Source organism: Salvia hispanica, chromosome 4 (assembly GCF_029641045.1).
Source record: "Salvia hispanica isolate PSC_SH4W2 chromosome 4, Shi_PSC_v1, whole genome shotgun sequence".
In the NCBI taxonomy this organism is placed as follows: Eukaryota; Viridiplantae; Streptophyta; class Magnoliopsida; order Lamiales; family Lamiaceae; genus Salvia; species Salvia hispanica.
Window position 1 is genome coordinate 46,881,807 of NC_142695.1, and position 22,916 is coordinate 46,904,722.

Below are 22,916 nucleotides of genomic sequence, written 5' to 3' on the forward strand. Positions count from 1 at the left end.
CAGTAATCTGGTAATCTACACCATCTATTTATAATCGAATCATCCAGTTATATAGAGCTCTCATTTCAAGAAGAATATTCAGAAAAGCAACATATGTTAACTATGAATAGTGTTTTAACTTTTAAGTCCTTAACTCTAAGTTGGTGTTTCACTTTTTAAATATAACTTAATTAAGAGTATAATATGCGTTATTTTATTAGTAGTATTTATTTAAAAAAATATATTATAATAATATTTTTTAGATCTTGTTATATTTTTTCATGAATTCAATTTCCTTGGCATGAAAAATTAGAAATTAACATTACTAATATTTAATATATGTTGGTTTAAAATTTATATATAAAAATACAATTTTTTTTGTTATATGGCAGATATTGATATGACGAAAGATAATTTTTGTTAGAGGGAAGGTTGATAGCCTGATATTGAATATCCCATAACAACATATGCATTCTTGAATAAAGTATTAGGTCTAGTTTTACTGTCCAAATATAGGACAAAGTTATTTAATTTATAGGCCTTACTGCCTTAGTCATGTGAATCGAACGAACTCTAAGTGTATGCTAGAATTCAATTATAAATGTTCTTATTTTCATCAAATTCCGTAAACATCTATTAAAAAGTAAGTACTCCCTCCATCCCACGTACTTTGACCAAATATTTCATTTTGGACCGTCCCACATAATTTGACACACTTCACTTTTACCATTTTTAGTAGTGGACCTCATATTCCACTAACTCATTACTCACATTTTATTATAAAACTAATACTTTAAAAGTAGGACTCACATCCCACCAACTTTTTCAACTCACTTTCCATTGAATTTCTTAAAACCCGTGTCGGGTGTCCCAAATTATGTGGGACGGAGGGAGTACGATTTTTCTTTGTGTGTCTAACTTTTGTTTTTTCTTCAAATTTGTAACATTTTCTTGAATAGGTTAAAAGTTTAGGATATTTTTTAAAAGACACTAAAATTTAAACTATTTTCTAAAATACGGTAAAAGGTAGGAGCATAAGTCACTATCAATATTTCTTATTTTTTGCAAAAATAATACTCTATTTTGTGTGATATAGAATTTTTTTTACTATAGACTATGAAGAGATGAATCAACTTTCTCTAACCTTTTTAATTATAGGAGGACCATTTGATAAAAAAAAATAAAAAAAATAGAGTGATTACAATTTGCAAAATTATCATAGGAGGACCATTTAATAAGAAAAACATAAAGATTGAGAAATTAAAATTTGCGGCGCCACCAAGAAAGCTGAGCTAGTTGGCCTGACCAGTTAGAAATTATTATTAGAAAGACATGATCAATTATTTTCCACCTAACCTAGCGGAGTGAGTTCTATATATAAAAAAATTGAGTCGAGGCACTGGGTTTTTATATATGCCAAACCTATATGTAGTCTACAATTATTCAAACTACATCGATATTTTATGTTTAAAATTTTAATATTTCTCCTACTTTTCAGACACGTTGTTTTAATATGATTGTTATTAGATGTAGCTACGCAATTATAAATATATTTTTTGTTATTTTTGTTGAGCAAGAAAGAATTATCCATCGCAAGATTGAAAATGAAGTTTCCTATCTGACCATTCTGATTGCAGTAGAGTCCTTAACTTAGTTTGCTTCATTTTCTAAACAATGTCTTTGAATATTTTCTTTAATATTTCTATAGATTTTGTTATGAATATGAGTAGCTAATTTTCTTTTTGTAAAATATTGGTGAACATGTTATAACTTAAGTGTCATGACCACTCTTACTATTAAAAGTAAGCTCAATTTATCGTGACTATATACATGAGTTTGAGGAACACGGGACATAGGTACATCAAGGAAAGTAGGACATAATTCGAACACGAACATAGATTATTGGATTCAACTTGGATTGAACAAGGGACATAGGTACATTAAGGAAATAGGACATAATTCGAACACGAACATAGATGATTGGATTCCAAACATAAAGGTATGTAATTTTAGTAGGAGTACATATCACTATGGAAGGGTTCAAGAGAAATTTTATCATGTATGGAGACATGATACATAAACATTATCAAACATAGTACTCATCATCTCTGCTTAACACCATCAACTTTCATCAATGTTCAACCTGTATATTTGGAAAAGATATATGCAGGGCTGAGCACTTAGTATACTCAGTGGTCACATGCCGAAAATATATACTGCCTCCATCCACAAAAAATACATAAAGTTGTAAATAACACGAGCTTTAATACACAATTGGTAAAGTGTGTGTGTGTGTGTGAGAGAGAGAGAGAGAGAGAGAGAAGTTGGTGAAAGTAGTGTTCGTGGATTATGAGATCCACACTGAGAATGATGTGTATGATTATTATTTGTTTATAATTTTCCAAATTTAGAATTGGTATAGTTTTGGTAAACGGTACAAAATGGTAAAATTAATCTATGTTTTGTGGGTGGAGGTATTGTAGAAAAGGGTTTGTCAGCCACAGTTGAGTGAACACAAAGTTTTAACTTAAAAGGCCCGAGTCACTAAAACTTTTTATCGGTAAAGATCAATTGTGCAATCTAACTTCATATTACAAATAAGATTATATGAGGAAGACAGTTGAGTTTGAGAAGCATATATGCTATTGTATTGCAGATATGAAGTACAAGTATTATATATTATTTGACCCTCATTAATATTTATTATTTCACCTTGTAACGAGAAAGTGTGCGTGGACGTGTCCAAACAAGTGGAAATTAGATTACTATTACAACAATTTTTCTGAGGGGTTGTTGATGTTAATGTGTATGGGCAAGCCTTGTTTGAAAACCGGCATGGGATCTCTGCTTACTGGATTCTCTTCCAAATGAAGTTTCCAAGTGAAGCGAGTGACCAAATAATGAATCATCGCTAACGTCTCCATTCTTGCAAATTCGTAGCCTGGGCACTTCCTGGCACCTCCTCCAAACGCTACAAAGGTATTCGGTGGCATCGCTTGATCTTCGTAACGCGAGGGGTTGAAGTTAAGCGGATCCGGGAATATGGATTCGTCCAAATGCGTCGTGCATGCTGCCCATAGCAACTGCCATCCTTTAGGAACAACGTATCCATCAATCTCAAAATCTCGAAGGACATGCCTGAACCCGAACAATCCCGGTGGATACAACCTCAACGCCTCCGTTGCAAATTTCCATGTGTACTTCATCTTAGCAAGATCATCCCATGTCAGAGGATCACTCTCGCTCTTCTTTCCTCGCATAATCTCTTGGTTCTCTGCAACAACAACAACTTGCAATTCATTTTCTTGTTCATTTCCAAAAAATATTAAAAGTATACCTTTGAGGAGAAGTTGATGAACATTGGGGTGTTGAGCTATGAGTTTTACTATGTATGTGAGAAGCGTGGAGGTGGTGTCGTAGCCGGCAATCAACGCGACAGCGCTGTTGTCCTCGATTTCCTGGTCGCTCAAGAGCGGTGAGCCGTCGTCATCGCACATGGAGATCAAGCTGGAGATGAGATCGTGCGCAGGTTCTCCTCTGGCGAGTTTCTCCCTCTTCTCGCGCATCAGTGTCCTTATCATGGCTCCCGATTCCTTCCGGGCGCGTATGCTTCTGTTGTAGCGGGTGAAGGGGATATTGATCGGCACCAGCAACAGTCCTTCCATCACTTGTTCGAACAGATGCACAAATTTTTGCCTTCTCTCCCCTCTCTCTATTCCAAACAGAAGCGTGCAAATCATATTGAATGTGAGAGTCTTCATCAGCGGCTCCACCTGCATCAGCATGCCCAATAAAAAATAAAATAAAATTCAATTCCATATTTCTCAAATAAACTAGTACTCTAGTAATAGTAATGTAGATGACATACCGAGATAACATGGTCGTCATGCCAATGCTGTGTGAGATGCAATCGGATCTCATGGTCCATCGTCCCCACATACTGTTTGAGGGCTTCTGGCTTCAAGAAGGCAAGGTAAGCTCTTCTCAACCGCCGGTGATCTTCCCCGGACATCTCGAACAAGTTCGTGGGCCCAAACACTTGTCGCATCGACTTGGGCTGCTTGTTGGAGATGGTCTCCTCGTCGCAGCTGAACATGAATTTGTTGTAAGCTTGGCCCGTTAGAAACACCGTCTTTCTTCCGAATATGTTCATCTTCGAAATCGGCCCGTATTTTCGGACCCTTTCTCGCAGCCACACCTCAGCTTTATCATCTCGCATCGCCTTCAGAAGCTCCAGGCTTTGCCCGACTATCGGAATTCCTAACGGCCCCGGTGGGAGCCTTCTCTCACTAGTCCTCTTCTTCATCATCACCAAATAAACTAGAGACACAAACGCCACCACCCACAACATCATCATCGTCGACTCCATCCTAACTTTACTTTCTTTTCCGATTCGTATCAATCTCCAAACTCAACTTAAATAAGCTAATTATGTGGGCTACGTGTTTGGGAAATTTTCTCCTTAATAAATTGATACCATACCCTAAAAATAAGTAGATTCCTTGCATATTACTATTGTTTAGAATTTTTAATTTAATAGCATCCATTCATGTCAACATGACATTATATAAGTACTACATATTGATTTTTAATTATTTCAACACCAAAATAATATAATTATCAATTAAAGCCACGTTACCTAGTTGTGGTCCATCACCGATTCAGAAAAACAAACTCTTAGGGTCGGCAATAGAAGAATATTGTTGTCATTTTTTCCCTTCCTCCATCTTCGTTGTTCTAATCATTCTCACTTAGGTAACGTACGAATCATGAAACCAATATAAAAAAAAGTCGATCGACATCGTATTTCGCTCACTTTTTCAATCCATTATTCTTTACATTTCTTAAAACTCGTGTCCACACTAAATGCGACTATTATTATGCGGCTGAGGGAGTACCTTTTTACAGCTCACTCTATTTACTAATGCATCTTTAATAATTGTCTCCCAACAATATATATTTATGTTAGTTTAAAATTTATATTAAAATACATTTAATAATGTTTTTTAGATCTTGTTATACTTTTCATGAATTTATGAGATATGAGAAATTATAAATTAATAAAATTAGGAATGTATATTTTTGAGGCATAACAAGTTTAAAAGTACTCCATCCGTCCTAAGAAAATTGAGGCAAAACTTTAAAAAAATTATGTAGAATGTATAGAAGAGATGAATAAATTCAGTAGGAGAGATAAGAGGAAAAGAAAATGATGAAATAAAGTTAGAGTGATTAGATATTTTGTCTTTCGACAAAAGAGGAAATAACTCAACTTTGTTGAGACGGACTAAAAAAGAAATAAGTACGTACAACTCAACTTTCTTGGGACGGAGAGAGTACTAATATTTAAACATAAATTACTCCCACCGTCCCAGATAATTCGTCTCACTGTGACCGTGCATGAGTTTTAAGAAATGTAATGAAAAGTTAGTTGAAAAAGTTAGTGCAACGTAAGTCCTACTTTTATATGTTAGTTTTATAATAAAATGTGAATATGAATGAGTTAGTGGAATATGGGGTCCACTACCAAAAATAATAAAAAGTGAAATGAGACAAATTATGTGGGACGTACCAAAATAGAAAAATGAAACAAATTATCTGGGACGGATGGAGTATTATTTACAAAATTAATTTTGAATTTGGATCCACTTCGTCAAAGACAATTATTGACTCTTTCATGTAGAGGTGAATCAATTACAAAAATAAAATGGTAGAAATATATAAAAGAGAAACGATAATTTTTGTTGGAGGGAAGGCTTATATTGAATATTCCATGACAAAAATATAAATTTACCATCCAAACATAATTTATAGGCCATAGTCATATGAACTGAACGAACCCTAAGCGTAGTGTATATTTTTTATTAAATACCCCTATTTTCAGCAAATAGTTTAAATGTCTTTCATTTAAAAATTTCACATCAACGCATGAATTGATATCAATTTAATAAAAAGGTTAAAAAGGTAAGTAGGATTAATATTTTTGGTGTACCTAACTTTCATTTTTCTACAAAGTCTGACACATTCGTATAGGATATTTTTAAAAATATACTAAAATTTGAAATATACTACTTTAGGAAAAGTTAGGAGCATAAATCACTACCATTATTTCTTAATATTTGAAAAAATTAATACTATCATTTTCACATTTTGTGTTAATCTAAAAATTTTTTTTACCAAAAAACTATAAAGAGGTAAATCAACTTTCTCTCACCAGATATATCGTAAGAGGACCATTAAATAAAAACAAAAACAAAAACAAAAAAAGATGGAGCGAGTAAAATTTGCAAATTATCATAGGAGGACCATTTAATGAGAAAAAAAACACAAAAATAGAGCGATTAAAATTGCAGACATATCACACGAAGATCATTTAATAAAAATATCATAAAGATAGAGCGACGAAAGTTTGCGGCTATACCAACAATATTTTATATATTTGACATGCCGTCAAATAATTTTGCACCTAACCTAACGAAGTAGTTCCATTAAAAAAAAGTGATATTGGCTTCTAAAATATAAATTTTGGCCAAATTTTGGTGTTGTACTAATTTTAAAATTATTGTTATATATCACAAATTTTACATTTTTTTATTATTTTTCACGGCAGATCAATCACCATATCCGACTAGCTTACATGCATTTTTTATCGTACTTGGCTCTACTAAATCAATGTGGCTTTCTACATGATTTTTTATTCTACTTGCCATGTACTTGAAAATTGGCCTAAAATCATAAATATTTCACAGTTGTTCACGTGCAATAAGTTTTTCACCGAATATATCTCATTTGAGTTGGATTGGAAATAACAAACAAATTGTAAAGTTTGTGATATTTTAGACCAATTTTAAAGTTAATGGGAAATGCTAAAATTTAGCCAAAGTTCATAGTTTTAGAGCATCTTCAAGCATTACACTAAACACAAACTCATTTTTGTGTAAATATCACACTAAATAATAATTTTACCTAAACTATCTATCCTAAACTTAAACATAAAAGAATATTCTCACTCAGTTATTTTTTATACCTTTCAAGTATACCTATATATTTTATCTAAACTATACACTAACCCAATAACACTTCTCAATAACTTAAATCAAATTAAATAATATAATAAGATTATAAAATAATATAACTATGTATGAAATCTATTATTTATTAAATAAAGAATTATATAATTTTAGAATATCCAAATTATGTATCGTTTTACATAGTAGTTAGTACTCCTTTGTCCTATAAAATATGTTACATTTGTGGAATGTCACGAGATTTTAAGAGGTTTTGTTTTGTGTGTTGAGTGGAATGAAAAAATATAGGAGTAACTTTTATAGTAATATGAGAGACAATATTTTTTAAAAATGAAAATGTGACATCTTTAATACAACAAACTACAAAGGAAAATGAGACATACTGTATTTTATAAGACGGGGGGAGTAGTTTATTTTACTAATCTATTAATTTTATAAACATGTATGAATTGACTAATCAATAAAAAAAATGTGTAGTATGTTTGGGTTAATAAGTAATCAATAAAAATGGGTAATATAGTCCACTAATTGGTGTGACCGTGTTAGAGAGGGACCGTGACAGAGTAATTTAACACAATATAATAGTCTAAACTCTACAATTAAATAATTAGGCCAAACAATTTAGAAGCTCGTTACTTAAGAATTTATTTCGCTTAAAGAATCTTTCTTTCCATCTTATCTCCTCCTCCAATCTATTCTGTCCACCTCCATCTATTCCGTCTAGAGGCGTAGCCGGCTTATGGGGACATGGGATTTCCTTATATATTTATACGTGGATTTTTAATTATATATTTCAACCACACTAAATGTCCGTTCTCAGATACATAAATTTTTCTTATGTATTATTTTCTCTGTCCTCGATTAAGAGTCACACCTTTTCATTTCGGTCCGTCCCCAATTAAGAGTCACACTTCATTTTTACCATAAATCTCATAAACCACTAACTCAATTCACTCACATTTTATTATAAAACCAATATAAAAAAATAGGTCTCACATTTCACTAACTTTTTCAACCAACTTTTCTTTACATTTCTTAAAACTCGGGTCCGGTCAAAGTGTGACTCTTAATCAAGGACGGAGGGAGTATATTTTTGCCCCTTCTCCAATAAAATTCTGGATTCGCCCCTAATTCCGTCTTCATCTTCTCTGGTCAATTGTCATCTGTACTTTCATCGTCATAAATCCGTGTCATCTTCTCCATCAAGTCAGTTTTCCTTCATTTGTAGGAAACAACTTGACACAAAAATTTACTTCTGCGAATCAAAGAGAGATCAAACCATGTTAATATTCGGCCTTCATCCATTGATATCCTCTAATCACAGTGGCTTCAACAGCATCATGGGGCAAGAATTTGGATAATTCTGAGGCTGGGAACAATATCCAATCTGAATTTGGAACTCTCCATGCTGCAAATGTATGTGTTTTTTTTTTCTTCTTTTTTCAATTAGAACAGTTTTAAAACTTGTATGCAAACACTGAGTGATTAATTATTTTGTTTGATACGAAGGGAAATGATGAGTTTAAATACGAGGAAATAGGAACATATTTTCCTAGTCTTTCAACTTTCAAAAGAAATACTCCCTTCGTCCTACATAATTTGGGACACTTTGACCCGACCCGGATTTTAAGAAATCTAATGGAAAGTGAGTTGAAAAAGTTGGTGAGATGTGGGTCCTACTTTTAAAGTTAGTTTTATAATAAAATATGAGTAGGAATGAATTAGTGGAATATGGGGTCCACTACAAAAAATGGTAAAAGTAAAGTGTGTTAAATTATGTGGGACGGACATAAATGAAATACTGGGTCAAATTATGTGGGACGAAGGGAGTAATTAATTTGAACGTGGATAGTATTTTGGATCCAATAAAATAATAAAGCCCATTTTCAAATTATTTAAAATACATTAATTGGGCTTGTATTACTTTAAATTAAATGCAATGATGCTTGTTGGACCTTTTTTCTTTTAATTCCTTTGTTGAGCCCAATTTACTTAATTTCCTTCTTACTACTCCCTCCGTCCCGCTTTAGGAGTCCCGGTTGAGTCGGACACATGTTTTAAGAAAAAAGTGATTGATTATGTAATAAATAAATATTGTAGTGGATGTTGGGACCCACTTTTAATTTAGTGTCCAATAAATAAATGTTGTAGTGGATGTTGGGACCCACTTTTAACACTTTGTAAGCATTTTTTATTAATTTATCCCAACCGGGACTCCTAAAGCGGGACACTCAAAATTGATCAACCGGAACTTCTAAAGCGGGACGGAGGGAGTATTTCTTTATTTAACCCAAAGTCAAATAAATCAGAAATAAAGAACAAATTTCATTCTTTTCTACACGCCACTTCCTTTCACAACCAAAATCTTTCCAAATTTCCTTCTTTATTTCCTATAATCATACACCTAAATTAGAACTCCCAAATTATATCACCAAATCACCTACACGTTTGAGATGGGCTTTCTTGACCTACATTATTACTGTGGGTCTTTCCTACCTCACTGTGTATAGGAAAAATGACAAATTATTTTATGCTTCATGGAAATAAAATATTTATCTTGTCATGATTTGTTTTATGATCTCTCTATCTGATGAGGCTTTATGTCCTATATTGAGTGACAGGCTTGTTCTGTGTGAGAAAATCGAATTCAAGCTGAAGTAAGGGCCGCAGACTCTGCTTAGCTAGTGTACACCTCGAATTGTGAGCTAATACGTGTTGGCCGGTTCAGTGACCGCCGTGGAATGTGGCCATATTCCCGGTTCACAAATATATGTTCCAAATATGATATGTGATGTAAAATGGTTGCAACCAACTTTTATGAAATGGAAAATCTCCGATTTCACTCACTGGCAAGCTCGACAAACTATTTACTGTGAAATATTTTGGCATGTGTTCACTGAGTATATTTTTGTACTCAATCCTGCATGTGTTTTCCCTATGTGTTCACTAAGTATATTTTTGTACTCATTGACAGGCTTGACAAACTATTTACCGTAAAATATTTCGGCATGTGTTCAGTGAGTATATTTCGACAAACTATTTATAATGTGAGGACCATTTAATGAAAAAAAAATACACATAAATCGATTAAAAATTCAGATTTTTCATCCTCACTGGGAGTTCACCGTTACAGATTTTTCATCCTCATTGTGAAAAAGAAAATTAAGTCTATTTCTATTGGACAAAAGAAATTTTATTTATTGAATTTTTTATCCATGTCTCTCATTCTCAATTCAATTATATTTAATAAATAATCACAAACTACGTATTTTAATCCTCTAACATACAGGGTAGTGATAAAATGCAAACCCGTGTATTGTACAAACTCCAAACTTTTCAACACAATGTCAACACAGTATAAAATTTCAAAATTTTGATGGAAACACAATGTCAATACAGTGTCAACACATTATCAACACAGTGTCAATACGGTGTAAACCATTGACACTGTGTTGATATTTTCTGTTGCTGCTATTTTGTACTCCCTCCGTCCCACAAAAGATGTCACACTTGTGGGACGGCACGGGATTTTAGGAGGTTTTGTTTTGTGTGTTAAATGGAGAGAGAAAATATAATTTTTATATTCATGTGAGAGAGAACTTTTTCCAAAAAGAGAAATGTGACATCTTTTTGTGGGACAAACTAAAAAGGAAAGTGTGACATCTTTTGTGGGACGGAGGGAGTAATCTGTTGACATTTTGTAATGATCCAGATCATAGTTTGGAGTTTGTACAATATTTAAAATTTTCATTTGATTAAATTCCCTAACATACAAGTATTATTTTGTTATTTCATCCTCTAACGAGAATGTGTAAAGTATGCTAGTGGAAAGGGGAGACAATTACAGTCATTTTATACTCCCTCCGTTCCTTGTTTATAGATGCGCTTCTTTTCGACACAGAAATTAAGAATAATGTGTTAAGTGGACGGTGAATAGAGTAAAAGATGATGTTACTTTTTGCAAAAAAATATAAGAGACTCAATTATCTTTAAACTTTTCAAAATATAAAAATGACTCAATTAATATTGAACGGATGAAGTATATGCCAACATTGTGTGGACGTATCCAAACAAGTGGAAATTAGAATATTATTATTTCAAAGTGGAAATTAGATTATTATTGCATCATAGTTCATAAGTCGAATGATTCCGCCGAGAGTTATTCAACATTTTACTTAAGAAAGCAATTGGTTTACCTTCTTGGCATAGACAACACCAATTCCCTCATTTGAAGCATCACAATCAACTGAGACAGTTGATTTTGATGAGAATCATGTACGCTATTGAGTCACGACAAAATTGACGTACAAATTTCACCCTCCAAACGAGAAACTGTGAATTATTCTACTAAACAAAGGTAACAAACAAATACTCCCTCCGTCCCACAAAAAATGTCATACTTGTGGGACTGATATGCTCGCATTATGACTGTTTTAAGGCCATTATTTGGTACGTTTTTAATCAATTGCATTACAAGTCCATTATTTGCATATTTTATCTATTTTGATATTTTGACATGTTTTGTGAGAAATGTGCATATTTAAGCCTAAAAAGGGAGTCAAAACCTCGTTTGGAAACTTTCTGGCCAGGCCGCGCCGACCGCCGCCCAGTTGCACAATCTAGCGCGATTTTTCGAGTTTCTCGATTTTTCGCCCGGTCCAACCTTTATGCGAAATTTTTCAAGGTATGTTTTATTTTCAGTAGTTTACTCACGTCACGACTGACTCTACAAAATTATTTTACACTTTTTTGTGAATAAGTTTGGGGGGATGAAGTGGTGGACCGTGAGTTAAGGTTTTTGTCTTAGGTTTTAGTATGTTTTTATTTTTGTTAATATTTTCTTTTAAAATAAACCTGATGGTGAATCCATGTCATGAACTTAGCATGAAAAACTTAGAAACACGCATGCTTAGGGACACATTAGACTGAGTTGCCAATGATATTTAATTCCATTCATGTTTGAGTATGGCTTGACGTTTTGATTTGATGGTTTGGTGAAAAGGTGCATAATTAGTGAATTGCTTGTTAAATAAAGGTAAAGTCGATGTAGTGCATTGCGCTGTGTGGTATCTCTCAATCTAACAGGTCCAGAGGATGCAACTAGTTCACAAAGGCTAGAAGACCATGAATCTATCAGGGTCGTTGGGAGCACTCTACTTTTTCAAAAACTCAACCCACTATACTATAAATAGCATAGGGAAGTAAAGGATTCATCCCACGAGGACGGATGTGTTATGAAACTGCATTTGAGATGTTTTGGGAAGAGGTTGGCTGCTGCCACGCAATTTGTGGGTCGAGTACTAAAACTACTGGGTCTGGAAAATTTTAAGCTACGTTACTCTACCTACTGGGTCTGAGAAACGAGAACGTACGAACATGCATGACTTTGAGAAACGAAATATTTGAAAGTTTTAAAACAACTGGAGTTAACGGACTAGACAGACTTTCCTAAATTAGACAAACAAAAGAGAGACAAACAGTGGGGACCAATTTCCTTAAACGACCAGGGTCTGGAAAAACTGCAGAAAAGTAAAAAGGACGTGCAGAAAGTACTGACAAAAGCAGATCTGATTCTAACTACCAAAAAACTTCATCTTCTTCGGGAAGCAAACGAGAATATCAGATAAACAGAGCATTAAACACCATGAAAACAGAGCAAACTTCAGATCTAAACTTTAAACAAGAAATTAAAGCCGAAACTAACAGATCTACGCTACTGGACCTAGCAGATGAAGAAACAAACAGTAGATAGCCTTAATCATGCAGAATGTAAACAACAAACACCAGATCTACCAAAATCCAACTCAAATCCACCACGATTCAACAGTTCTCACACCTCCATACGTAAATCCACAACCTCCAACAACAAACCAACAGATCTCAGCTCCAAACATCCAACAATCAATAATAACGAAAGCGAAAAGCAACAAAACAACATCAACTCAGCAAGATCCAACAAAAACCAACATGAACTTCCATAATAAGTAGAAATAGGTTTGAATCCAGTAGATCAAAGTCAAAAACCAAAGTTACGAAACTAAAAACCAACGAGTACTTAAAACGGAAAGCAAACTAAACAAAGCAAAGTAAATATTGTTTCTTTGCCTTCACAAGGCGGTGTTACACAGCAGCAAAACGTTGAGAACCACCACGGTGGCCAGAAATCACCCCATCTCCAAGTGCACAGCAGGTGAAATGAGTGTTTGAAGTGTGAAAAACAGAAATGGAACAAGGAGCCTCCAAAAGTGAGCTAAGAGAGTGTGTGTTGAAGGATTTTTTCTTCCTTAAGGTTGAGCTCTTTATATAGGTGAGGCTCCGATCCCTAGGGCATCCTTTTGGTGAATTGACGCTTGTGCCCTTGAATAAGATGCTTTAATAATCTGCTTTTTGCCTCATTCTACTCCTGTCGCCAGCTTTCTGATTCTCCCAGGTCTGGACGATGACATCTGAATTTCACTTCAATTTCATCTCTTTTGCATCTGCCAAGTCAGGTAACAACAACTTCTAGATCTGGAAGATTTATTACGCACCTAAACTCAGAAACATAGATTAGTGCCCCAAAAGTATAGAATTTTAACCGAAAACCAATGCATGGAATGAGCCTTATCACTTGTTGACACACTCGGATTCTGCACTGTTTTAAGGCCATCATTTGGTCTGTTTTTAATGTCAAAGTCACTCTACACGTCCATTATTTGCATATTTTGTCTATATTGGTATTTTGACGTGTTTTGTGAGAAATGTGCATAATTGAGCCGAAAAAGGGAACCAAGACGCCAACTTTGGAAATCGGGAGTTAGACGGCGACCGGCGACCGGCAACCGCCGCAGATGTGTGCGGTGACCGCCGGCGCCCGGCGGGTAGATCAATGCAGCGGTCCGCCTCGAAAAAATGTGCTTGGAAGAGAAGTCTCGTCCGGCGACCGCCGGAAGACGTGCGGCGGCCCGCCGCCAAGGGAACGGGCTCTCTGGACTCCAACGCGGCGACCGCCGGCTAAGGTGCGGCGGCCGGCCGGAGAAAGGCGGCGAATCCGAGAAGCCCTAGATTTGCGCCCAGATTTACCATATTTTGGAGATCTTTTCCTTCTACAACAAGGATTGGCTTTCCCCTATAAATAAGACCTCAAGCTTCATCAAAAAGAGAGAACTTCTACTTGAAAAATACTTCATAGAGATCAAGACCTAGAGTACTTCATTAGTGCAAGGAGTTGGAGAAGGATTTCAAGAACATCAAGAACGACAAGGATTCAACCTACGGGTTTTATTTGGTTTAGTTTTATGTTCAAATTGTCTTCCCTTCAATCTATGTTTTTAGCTTATTCATTTATGTGTAACTAAACTCATAGGATTTTAGGGATATGTTAGTAACGACTTTGGTTATACAAATTTCTTTTTCTATTTAATATCCGTTTTGTTTTTACTTTGTTTCTTCCCTAAGTAGTTTTGATGCTGCATGATTGAGTGACACAATCGTGTATGATTTAATATAACTTGCTTCATAACTGTGACAGAGTTCTAGCGAGTTAGATTCACTTAGTAGACGCTACAGTTAGCTTCCCTTAAAACGACACTGTTAATTGAGAGTGGGAACTTTTGAAGGGTCTTAGGAGCTTTTTGGAGTTACATGTTAGGATTGACAACCCTAACTTTGTAATCAACGTTTGTATCGCATGAGCATAAGCTAGGTGACTCGTCCTTTCAAAGTAAAAACTGTGCTAGGGTGTTGTAGTTGGAATTTTGTATAGCCATAACTGTGAACACACATCCCTGGGATTCCTTTATCTTTATCGTCTTTCTTCGTATTTTATTCGCTTTTTGTTGGTCTATGCTTTCTATTGTTTTTAGTTTTCCAAAAGTTTTCAAAACCCACTTGTTTTTTCCAGATAGTATTTGAGTCTTAGTAGAGGATAGACACTTTGTGTTCGTCTTCCCCGTGTTCGATATCCGGTACTAACCTTTAGCTATACTATATATACTCTGTATACTTGCAGGTTTATTTAGTGCTAATAAAAAGTGCATCAAGTTTTTGGCGCTGTTGCTACTTTGGATTTTAATTGCTTTCTGTTTTTAATTTTAGTTTCTAATTCGTTTTTGTTTTTGGTTCTTGCAGGTTTTGTATGCGAACGCGCTCTGGGAAGGACAGCCTAGAACCGCTCGATTTGGAACTTGAAAGAACTCGTAAGAAAATAAGAAGAGAAAAAGGATCAGGATCAGGAACAATGGGTGACCAAACAGACATCGAGAAATTGCAGGAAATGGTGAAGCTACTGATGGATGAGAGAGATGTGGAAAGGGCAGCCCGCGAGGCTTTAGAGAAGAAGAATCAGGAAATACAACCCGTGATGAACATGTTCAATCATGGGAATATGATAACCTTTCCCGAAGGACCTCGTATAGACGCTAACAATTTCGAGTTACGCATGCCCCTTATTCAAAGGGTCGAGCAAACTCCTTTTGCAGGTAGGGCTACAGAGGATGCCAATCGCCATCTCTCCAAATTTGTGGAGATCTCAAACACTCTCAAGTTGAATGGTGTCGATGACGATGCCATAAGGGTAAGACTCTTTCCCTTTTCATTAACTGATTCTGCTAAAGAGTGGTTTGAATGTATGCTCAGAGAAAAGGTCTCCACATGGAAGGACATTGTAGCTGCCTTCCTCGACAAGTACTATCCGCGGGGCACAATTTTGAAGCTCAAAAGCGAGATCTTCCAATTCATACAAGGCCATGACGAACCCCTCTATGAGGCATTTGCTCGTTTCAAAGCCCTTCTCCGAAAGTGCCCTAACCATGGTTTCACCGTGGACCATCAGGTAGGAATTCTCTATAATGGGTTTAACGAGAAAATTTGTGCTATTCTTGATTCAGGTGCAAATTGGAGGGTTCTTATGGAAGTCAGGTAAGGAAGCCATGGCGGTGATAGAGGATTCGCCACCAACAGTAGGGGGTGGTCGAAAGAAAGGCATAACCTAAAAAGGATAGCTGCAGTTGAAGAAGCCGAGAAAAGCTCTTTTGCAAAGAATTGGCCGAGCTTCGAGTTAGGGTGGACCAAATGGATTCATCAAGGAAGGAGGACCCGATTCCACCAACCTCCATTATAGCAGTCTCTAAACCCGAAACTCGTACCCCGACAGTGGAGGAAATCAACTACATGCAAGGAGGCGGTCCCAATAGAAATTACAACAATAATTATCGCCCTAACCAGGGGGCGGTAATTTCAATAATTTAATGGAAACCGACCTCATCCTAATCTCTCTTATTCTAACAATAATTACTTGCAACCCCCCGCAGGATTTAATGTTAGCAAGGGAGGAGTAGTTGAGACACTCAAGAAGGAGGAAAAGTATGAACAAGGGACCACAAGGATCTTGGAGGTAATCGCGCAAGACAGAAGGTTAATGACACCAAGATCGGAGTGGTCGAAGCTAGAATAAATAACCTCGAGCAGGGAATGAACACGATCTCAACTGCCATAGCCAACATCAACACGCAAATGGAGCAAATGCAAAAGAAGTTAGATGAGGACAGGGCAAAGGCAGCCGCACGAGTGGACGACGTCAACAAAAAGTGGGTGGCAAAGTAGAAAACTGGGGACTGCCCAGTCGCCGGCGGACAGCCGCACACCACGCGGCGGACCGCCACTGTAGCACAGAATGGAATCTGCCCAGCCGCCGGCGGACCGCCGCACACTACGCGGCGGGCCGCCACAGAGAAGGCAGAAGCACCCGCTCAGCTGGGACTCGTGCGGCACAATGGGATTGTGCTACCTTTCCAGCCAAAGAGGAAGTTTAAGCTCGAAGAGCAGTTCAAACATTTTTTGAACATATTTTGTAAAGTTCATACTAACATTCCTTTAGTTGAATCGTTGCAAGAAATACCTAGGTACGCAAAGCTACTAAGGGAGGCGGTGATGAGGAAGAGAAAGCCAACAAAAGCCGACCTTAAGCTACCACATCATTGCAGCGAGATCATCCAAAAGGAGAAGGCAGTGAAGCAGAGAGATCCGGGCCAATTTATTATCCGATGCCGGATTGGAAAGGGAAAGGTTGACAAGGCCCTATGCGATCTAGGATCTTCCATCAATCTCATGCCGCTGAAGTACTACGAAAAGCTCAACATTGGGCCACTCAAAACTTCAGACGTAACACTCAGGTTGGCCGGTAACTCGACCATATAAACTTTTGGTATGAATGAGGATGTCTTAGTGAAAATAGATGATTTCATTTTCCCCGCTGATTTTATTGTGCTTGACATGAAAGTAGACAAGAACGTCCCTCTAATCTTAGGGAGAGATTTTCTTGCTACTTGCAAAGCTTTGATTGATGTAGGTCGTGGCGAGATCATAATTAGCGATAACCATAGCCAATCCACCTATAAGATCGAAAGCGAGATGCTCAAGTTTGAGGAAGCAAAGCGGGCAAAGATGGAACAACAGTGTAGGGCAGTCCTGATCACGGATTTGACCAAACCTCAAGACCCCTTAGAAGTGGAGGATCCTACTACCTCCACTATTTACATTGTCAGGTAAGATGTTCTCCCAAAAAGGACGATACTAATCCCTCCACCTCTATCCCGCAGAAAAAGAAGCAAAAGAGGAAGTTTATGCTATCAAAACAAATAAGGGGAAATACAAGTGGTGGAAGAAGCTAGGGACCAAGTTGCTCCCTATGCCATTTTACAACACTCGGGTCGCTGATCCGCCCAATTAGTGGGCCACTTCAAGTCGAGCTAACGACTAAAAACAAAAGCGCTTGTTGGGAGGCAACCCAATTTTTCGTTGATTTAGTTATTTTCTTTATTTTCGTTTTTTTTTTGTTTTGTTAAAAAAAAAAAAATTAATTACGCGTGGCAGTCGCCGCACTTAATACGGCGGTCGCCACACGTGTTTTCACATGTGCAGGATAGGTCGGGCTTAGGGCAGGCTTAGGGCAGGCCGGATGAACCGCTGAAGGGGCCGCGGCGGACCGCCACGAACCACTGTTTTAAACGACCGTGCGGCGGCCCGCCGCGCGTTGTCCAAAGACGGGAATGCAGTTTAAAAGGTAAGTTTTTCATTCTTTTTCCCATTACTTCTCAAATTCCTTCCTTGCACACAACCCCCACCTTTATAAATCACCAATTTCACACACCCACACCATAATTCTCTCAATTCTCTTCAAGTTTAGAGTGCTTCATCTCCAATTCTCAATCAACATAAGGTATGCATCCTAACTAAATTTCTGAGTTTTGTTCTACTTCTTCCATGGATTTAAGTGTGTTTTGGATGAATTGTTCGATGAAAACTCTAATTTTATGATGGGGGACGATTGTGTATGCTTATTTGTGGATTTCCATGGTGATATTGTGTTTTGGTGATAGTTTTGAAGCTTTGTGAATAGTGATTCCTTCTTGTTTCTACTTGTTTTTATGTTGCAATCATGTTCATAGCATCGTGAGGCTATTATTACTCCCATGAATTGCAATACTTTAATATCCTATAGAGATTGTTGATATGTATTGATCTATTGTTGATACGTCTCTGCAAGGGGGATGAATTCACGTTGGGGGATGGATTTGTGTTTCCTAGTTTGGGTGTTTATGTTCTATATGTTTCCACGCTACAATCTAGGTAGTTTTATACACCTAAGCTTGCACTTACATGTCTTACATGTTGATCCATTGGTATTGATTATAAGAGTGCAAGTTTGGGGGAACCTTTAATTTTTCCATTATTGGTATACTTTCTAATTGTTGTACTTCTCGTTTGTAGAAATATGGGATCAAAGGGAAAGCCCGAGAACGTAAAGAACTACGGCGTTGTCGGCGCGAGAGACGGCGCCTTCGCGGTACCCCCACGATTTCCCTCTTCAAACTTTGGGGATCGCGAAGGACTTTTGGGCATTATGTGATGTAGGTGACGAGAACGGCCTCCGGTACATGTTTGAGAGGAAGTGCCCGTCGTTTAGGAAGTATACTCTCGAGTTGCTAAGCTCGTTGAAGGTCACAAAGGATCGCCGGCAAAACATCCCGCTTAGCATCGATTTCCGCCTAGGCAACCGATGGCACTCGCTCACCATGGAGGAGCTTTGCGGAATCTTCCATTGCTTTGACCCAACCCCGAGACCGATAATGATTACGACTTTGATGAGGTTTGGGGTGCGATGACGAATGAGCACGAGCATGCCGCGGGCTACGTCAAGTCTTCCTCAATCCGCAACCCGGTTTTGCGGTACCTCCACCGAGCCATGACTCAACTTATGTTTGCTAGGGTCGACGGGGGAAGTGTCTCCCAAACGGAGTTGAATGTGATTTGGTGCCTCCTCAACAAGAAGGGATTCGACTATGGAACCCTTTTTACTATCTATGTGGACCGGATCACGAAGAAGGATGCCGGCGTTATATGTTGTGGGGGTTTGATAACGACAATCGCCGAGCATTTGGAGGTTTCTTTCGTCGGTTTGACGGAAGATGGCAGTGGGCGCTTCATCACTTATGAGGTGCTATTTTCAGTGGGGCTCTTGAAGACCGATTATTGGGGGCAAGGATTTTTCCTACAAGTGGCAGGGGATCACTTCCCCATTCCCATCCCACAGGTGACTAAAGTTGACGTTTGGGCGAACCAAGCCAATTGGAAGCTCAACACCCCGACGCACTGGAGAGCCATTGAGGCTAACCCCATCAATGGGGAATTTAGGAAGAGGAACATCCCGGCTCGCATCCCCATCTTTGAGGCCGATGAGGACTCCGCCTTCGATGCTATCGATCACTACACCGAAGAAGGGGAACACTCGATGGGCGGAGCAACAAAGGGAGAACGCCTACAACCACCAAGGATGGACGATTCAAGGCGATTGGTGCACGGTGGAACAACAATTTTGGGAGCAACAAAGGCTAGAAGACGTGCATCGCCGTCAACAAATTGAAGAGCTCCAAAGGATGGCCGCCGAGGCTCGACAAGAGCGCCAAACCATGAGTGGCGATATCGCCTATCTTATTGGCGCATTCGACGACCTCAATGCCCGTTTCCGTCCTCCTCCTCAAGATTGAAGAAGTCAAGCTCAATGACTCTAAATGAGCATTTGTATCATTTTTGGATGTTTTTAAAATAATTTGTTTCCTTGTTTTTGACAATTTTTGCTTTAAGTTAAGTATTTTTGGTTTTAGTTTAATTTTGTGCATTGAAATTTTTTTTCGCAGGCTCTAACCTTTCCGCGGCGACCGCCGCATGTGCTGCGGCGGTCCGCTCGCTGGAACATTCTGTTGTCGCGCGGCGACTGCCGGACATGCTGCGGTAGGCCGCCGCCTGGGCGTATTTTTCCAGCGCGATTTTTCCAAAGTTTCTCAACTTTTGCCCGGTCAAGCCTCGACGCAAGAATTTTCAAGGTACGTTTTTTTTCAATAGTTCACTCACGTCCCTACCGACTCTGCAAACTTAATTTACACTTTGTTGTAAATAAGTTTGGGGGGTTGAAGTGGTGGACCGTGAATTTAGGTTTTTTCTTTTTGTTTTAAGTTTTTTGTTTTTGTTTTTCAAAACCCCGTAGGTGAATTTTGTGTTCTAAAAATATTTTCTTGAATCCATGTCATGAACTTAACATGAAGAACTTAGAAACACGCATGCTTAGGGACACACTTTAGATCGAGTTGCCAATGATATTACATTCCATCTATGTTGAAGTGTGGCTTAACGTTTTGATTTGATGGTTTGGTGAAAAGGTGCATAATTAGTGAATTGCTTGTTCGCCTTGAATCATGCTTTATACCTTGTAAGGATTTGAGCCTATATTTCATTCTTGTGTGATTTATCTGCATCCATGTATATGTTTCTAGAACTTGCTCCTAGTCTTGCCTAAGTTTACATAGTGTTTAAGTTGATTTAGGAGGATGATTGGTCATCTTTTCTTAGCCTACTTTTGTCAAAAATATTGACCTTCTCAAAATTTTAAAATTTTTCCCTTTGGAGCCAATTTTGAGCCTTTAAGCCTATTCTTTGGAAGCCAAAATAATGGGGACAATTCCTTGGGTTAGTTAGTTTTTGCTATCTTATTTTGTAAAGGAATTGGAGAGATAAGGAGAAAGTATAAAAGTGGTGTGCTTAATGTAAAGAAAAGTACAAGTTGTGAAATAGAAAAATTCCAAATATGTGCTTGATCTTAGAAAAAAAAAAAAGGATGTGTAAGAAAGAAAAAGAAAAAGAAAAAAAGAAAAAGAAAAAATGTGTGAAAGGTTGTGAAAAGAAAAGAAAATCAAAGGATTGGAAAGTGAGTTGAAGGAGAAATAAATAAAGTGTTAAAGTGTCTTGGGTTTAAAAAAGTGGAGTTATCTTTACCCTACTTGGGATATTTTTATTTTTAAGTCACTTTTTAGCCAAATATTCCTCACCTACGAAAGAGCCTACATTACAACCAAAGATAAAGACCTTTCGGACTTTTGAAGCTTAATCACATTTAGTAGAGGAGGGATTAGACTTTGAGCAAACCTATGGTAAACTTTGCATGATGCATGATTTGAGTGCTTATATACACATTATCCTTATACACTTTGAGAGTGAGAGAACACTTCCCATCTTTGGAAGTTTGTCACATGCGAGGGCTTGAATTCAAGGTGTTCCACGAGTTGGTAATGAAAGTGCACTAATAAGCCTTGCTTGATTTGATTGCGTTAGTACATGTTTAAACTGTTCTTCCATCTTTTGAGGCAGTTATGACATCTAGTCCTTGTGCATTCCGTGTGTCTATGCTTGTGTCTTTATTGTTTTGTTCGAGAACAAACAAAAATGTATGTTTGGGGGAGTTGACACGCTCGGATTTTGCACTGTTTTAAGGCTATCATTTGGTCCGTTTTTAATGTCAAAGTCACTCTAGACGTCCATTATTTGCATATTTTGTCTATTTTGGTATTTTGACGTGTTTTGTGAGAAATGTGCATAATTGAGCCGAAAAAGGGAGCCAAAATGCCAAGTTTGGAAATCTGGAGTCAGACGGCGACCGGCGACCGCCGCGGATGTGTGCGGCGACCGCCGGCGCCCGGTGGGCAGATCAATGCAGCGGTCCACCTCGGAAAAATGTTCTTGGAAGAGAAGTCTCGTCCGGCGACCACCGGAAGACGTGCGGCGGTCCGCCGCCGAGGGAACAGACTCTCTGGACTCCAACGCGTCGACCGCCGGCCAAGTTGCGGCGGCCCGCCAGAGAAAGGCAGCGAATTCGAGTAGCCCTAGATTTGCGCCCAGATTTACCATATTTTGGAGATCATTTCCTTCTACAACAAGGAATGGCTTTCCCCTATAAATAAGACCTCAAGCTTCATCAAAAAGAGAGAACTTCTACTTGCAAAATACTTCATATAGATCAAGACCTAGAGTACTTCATTGGTGTAAGGAGTTGGAGAAGGATTTCAAGAACAGAATGATAAGGATTCAACCTACGGGTTTTATTTGGTTTAGTTTTATGTTCAAATTGTCTTCCCTTCAATCTATGTTTTTAGCTTATTCATTTATGTGTAACTAAACTCATAAGATTCTAGGGATGTGTTAGTAACGACTTTGGTTATACAAATTCCTTTTTCTATTTAATATCCATTTTATTTTTACTTTGTTTCTTCCCTAAGTAGTTTTGATGCTGCATGATTGAGTGACACAATCGTGTATGATTTAATATAACTTGCTTCATAACTGTGACAGAGTTCTAGCGAGTTAGATTCACTTAGTAGACGCTACAGTTAGTTTCCCTTAAAACGGCACTGTTAATTGAGAGTGGGGACTTTTGAAGGGTCTTAGGAGCTTTTTGGAGTTACATGTTAGGATTGACAACCCTAACTTTGTAATCAACGTTTGTATCGCATGAGCATAAGCTAGGTGACTCGTCCTTTCAAAGTAAAAACGGTGCTAGGGTGTTGTAGTTGGAATTTTGTATAACCATAACTGTGAACACAC

At 37.6% G+C, this 22,916-nt stretch overlaps 1 protein-coding gene and 1 non-coding gene across 2 annotated transcripts; both read right to left on the reverse strand.

The window, feature by feature from the left end:
• Positions 1–2,604: 2,604 nt before the first annotated feature.
• Positions 2,605–4,461, reverse strand: LOC125194300 (cytochrome P450 716A1-like). Its single transcript, XM_048092443.2, has 3 exons — positions 3,848–4,461; positions 3,317–3,752; positions 2,605–3,253 (listed from the first exon to the last, which is right to left on the reverse strand). The coding sequence occupies exons 1-3, from the start codon at positions 4,346–4,348 to the stop codon at positions 2,748–2,750; spliced, it is 1,443 nt and encodes a 480-aa protein (XP_047948400.2). The 5' UTR covers positions 4,349–4,461; the 3' UTR covers positions 2,605–2,747.
• An 11,235-nt stretch (positions 4,462–15,696) lies between these two features.
• Positions 15,697–15,803, reverse strand: LOC125197590 (small nucleolar RNA R71). Its single transcript, XR_007172126.1, has one exon. It is a non-coding gene; the product is annotated as a small nucleolar RNA R71 (small nucleolar RNA).
• Between the last annotated feature and the right edge of the window lie 7,113 nt (positions 15,804–22,916).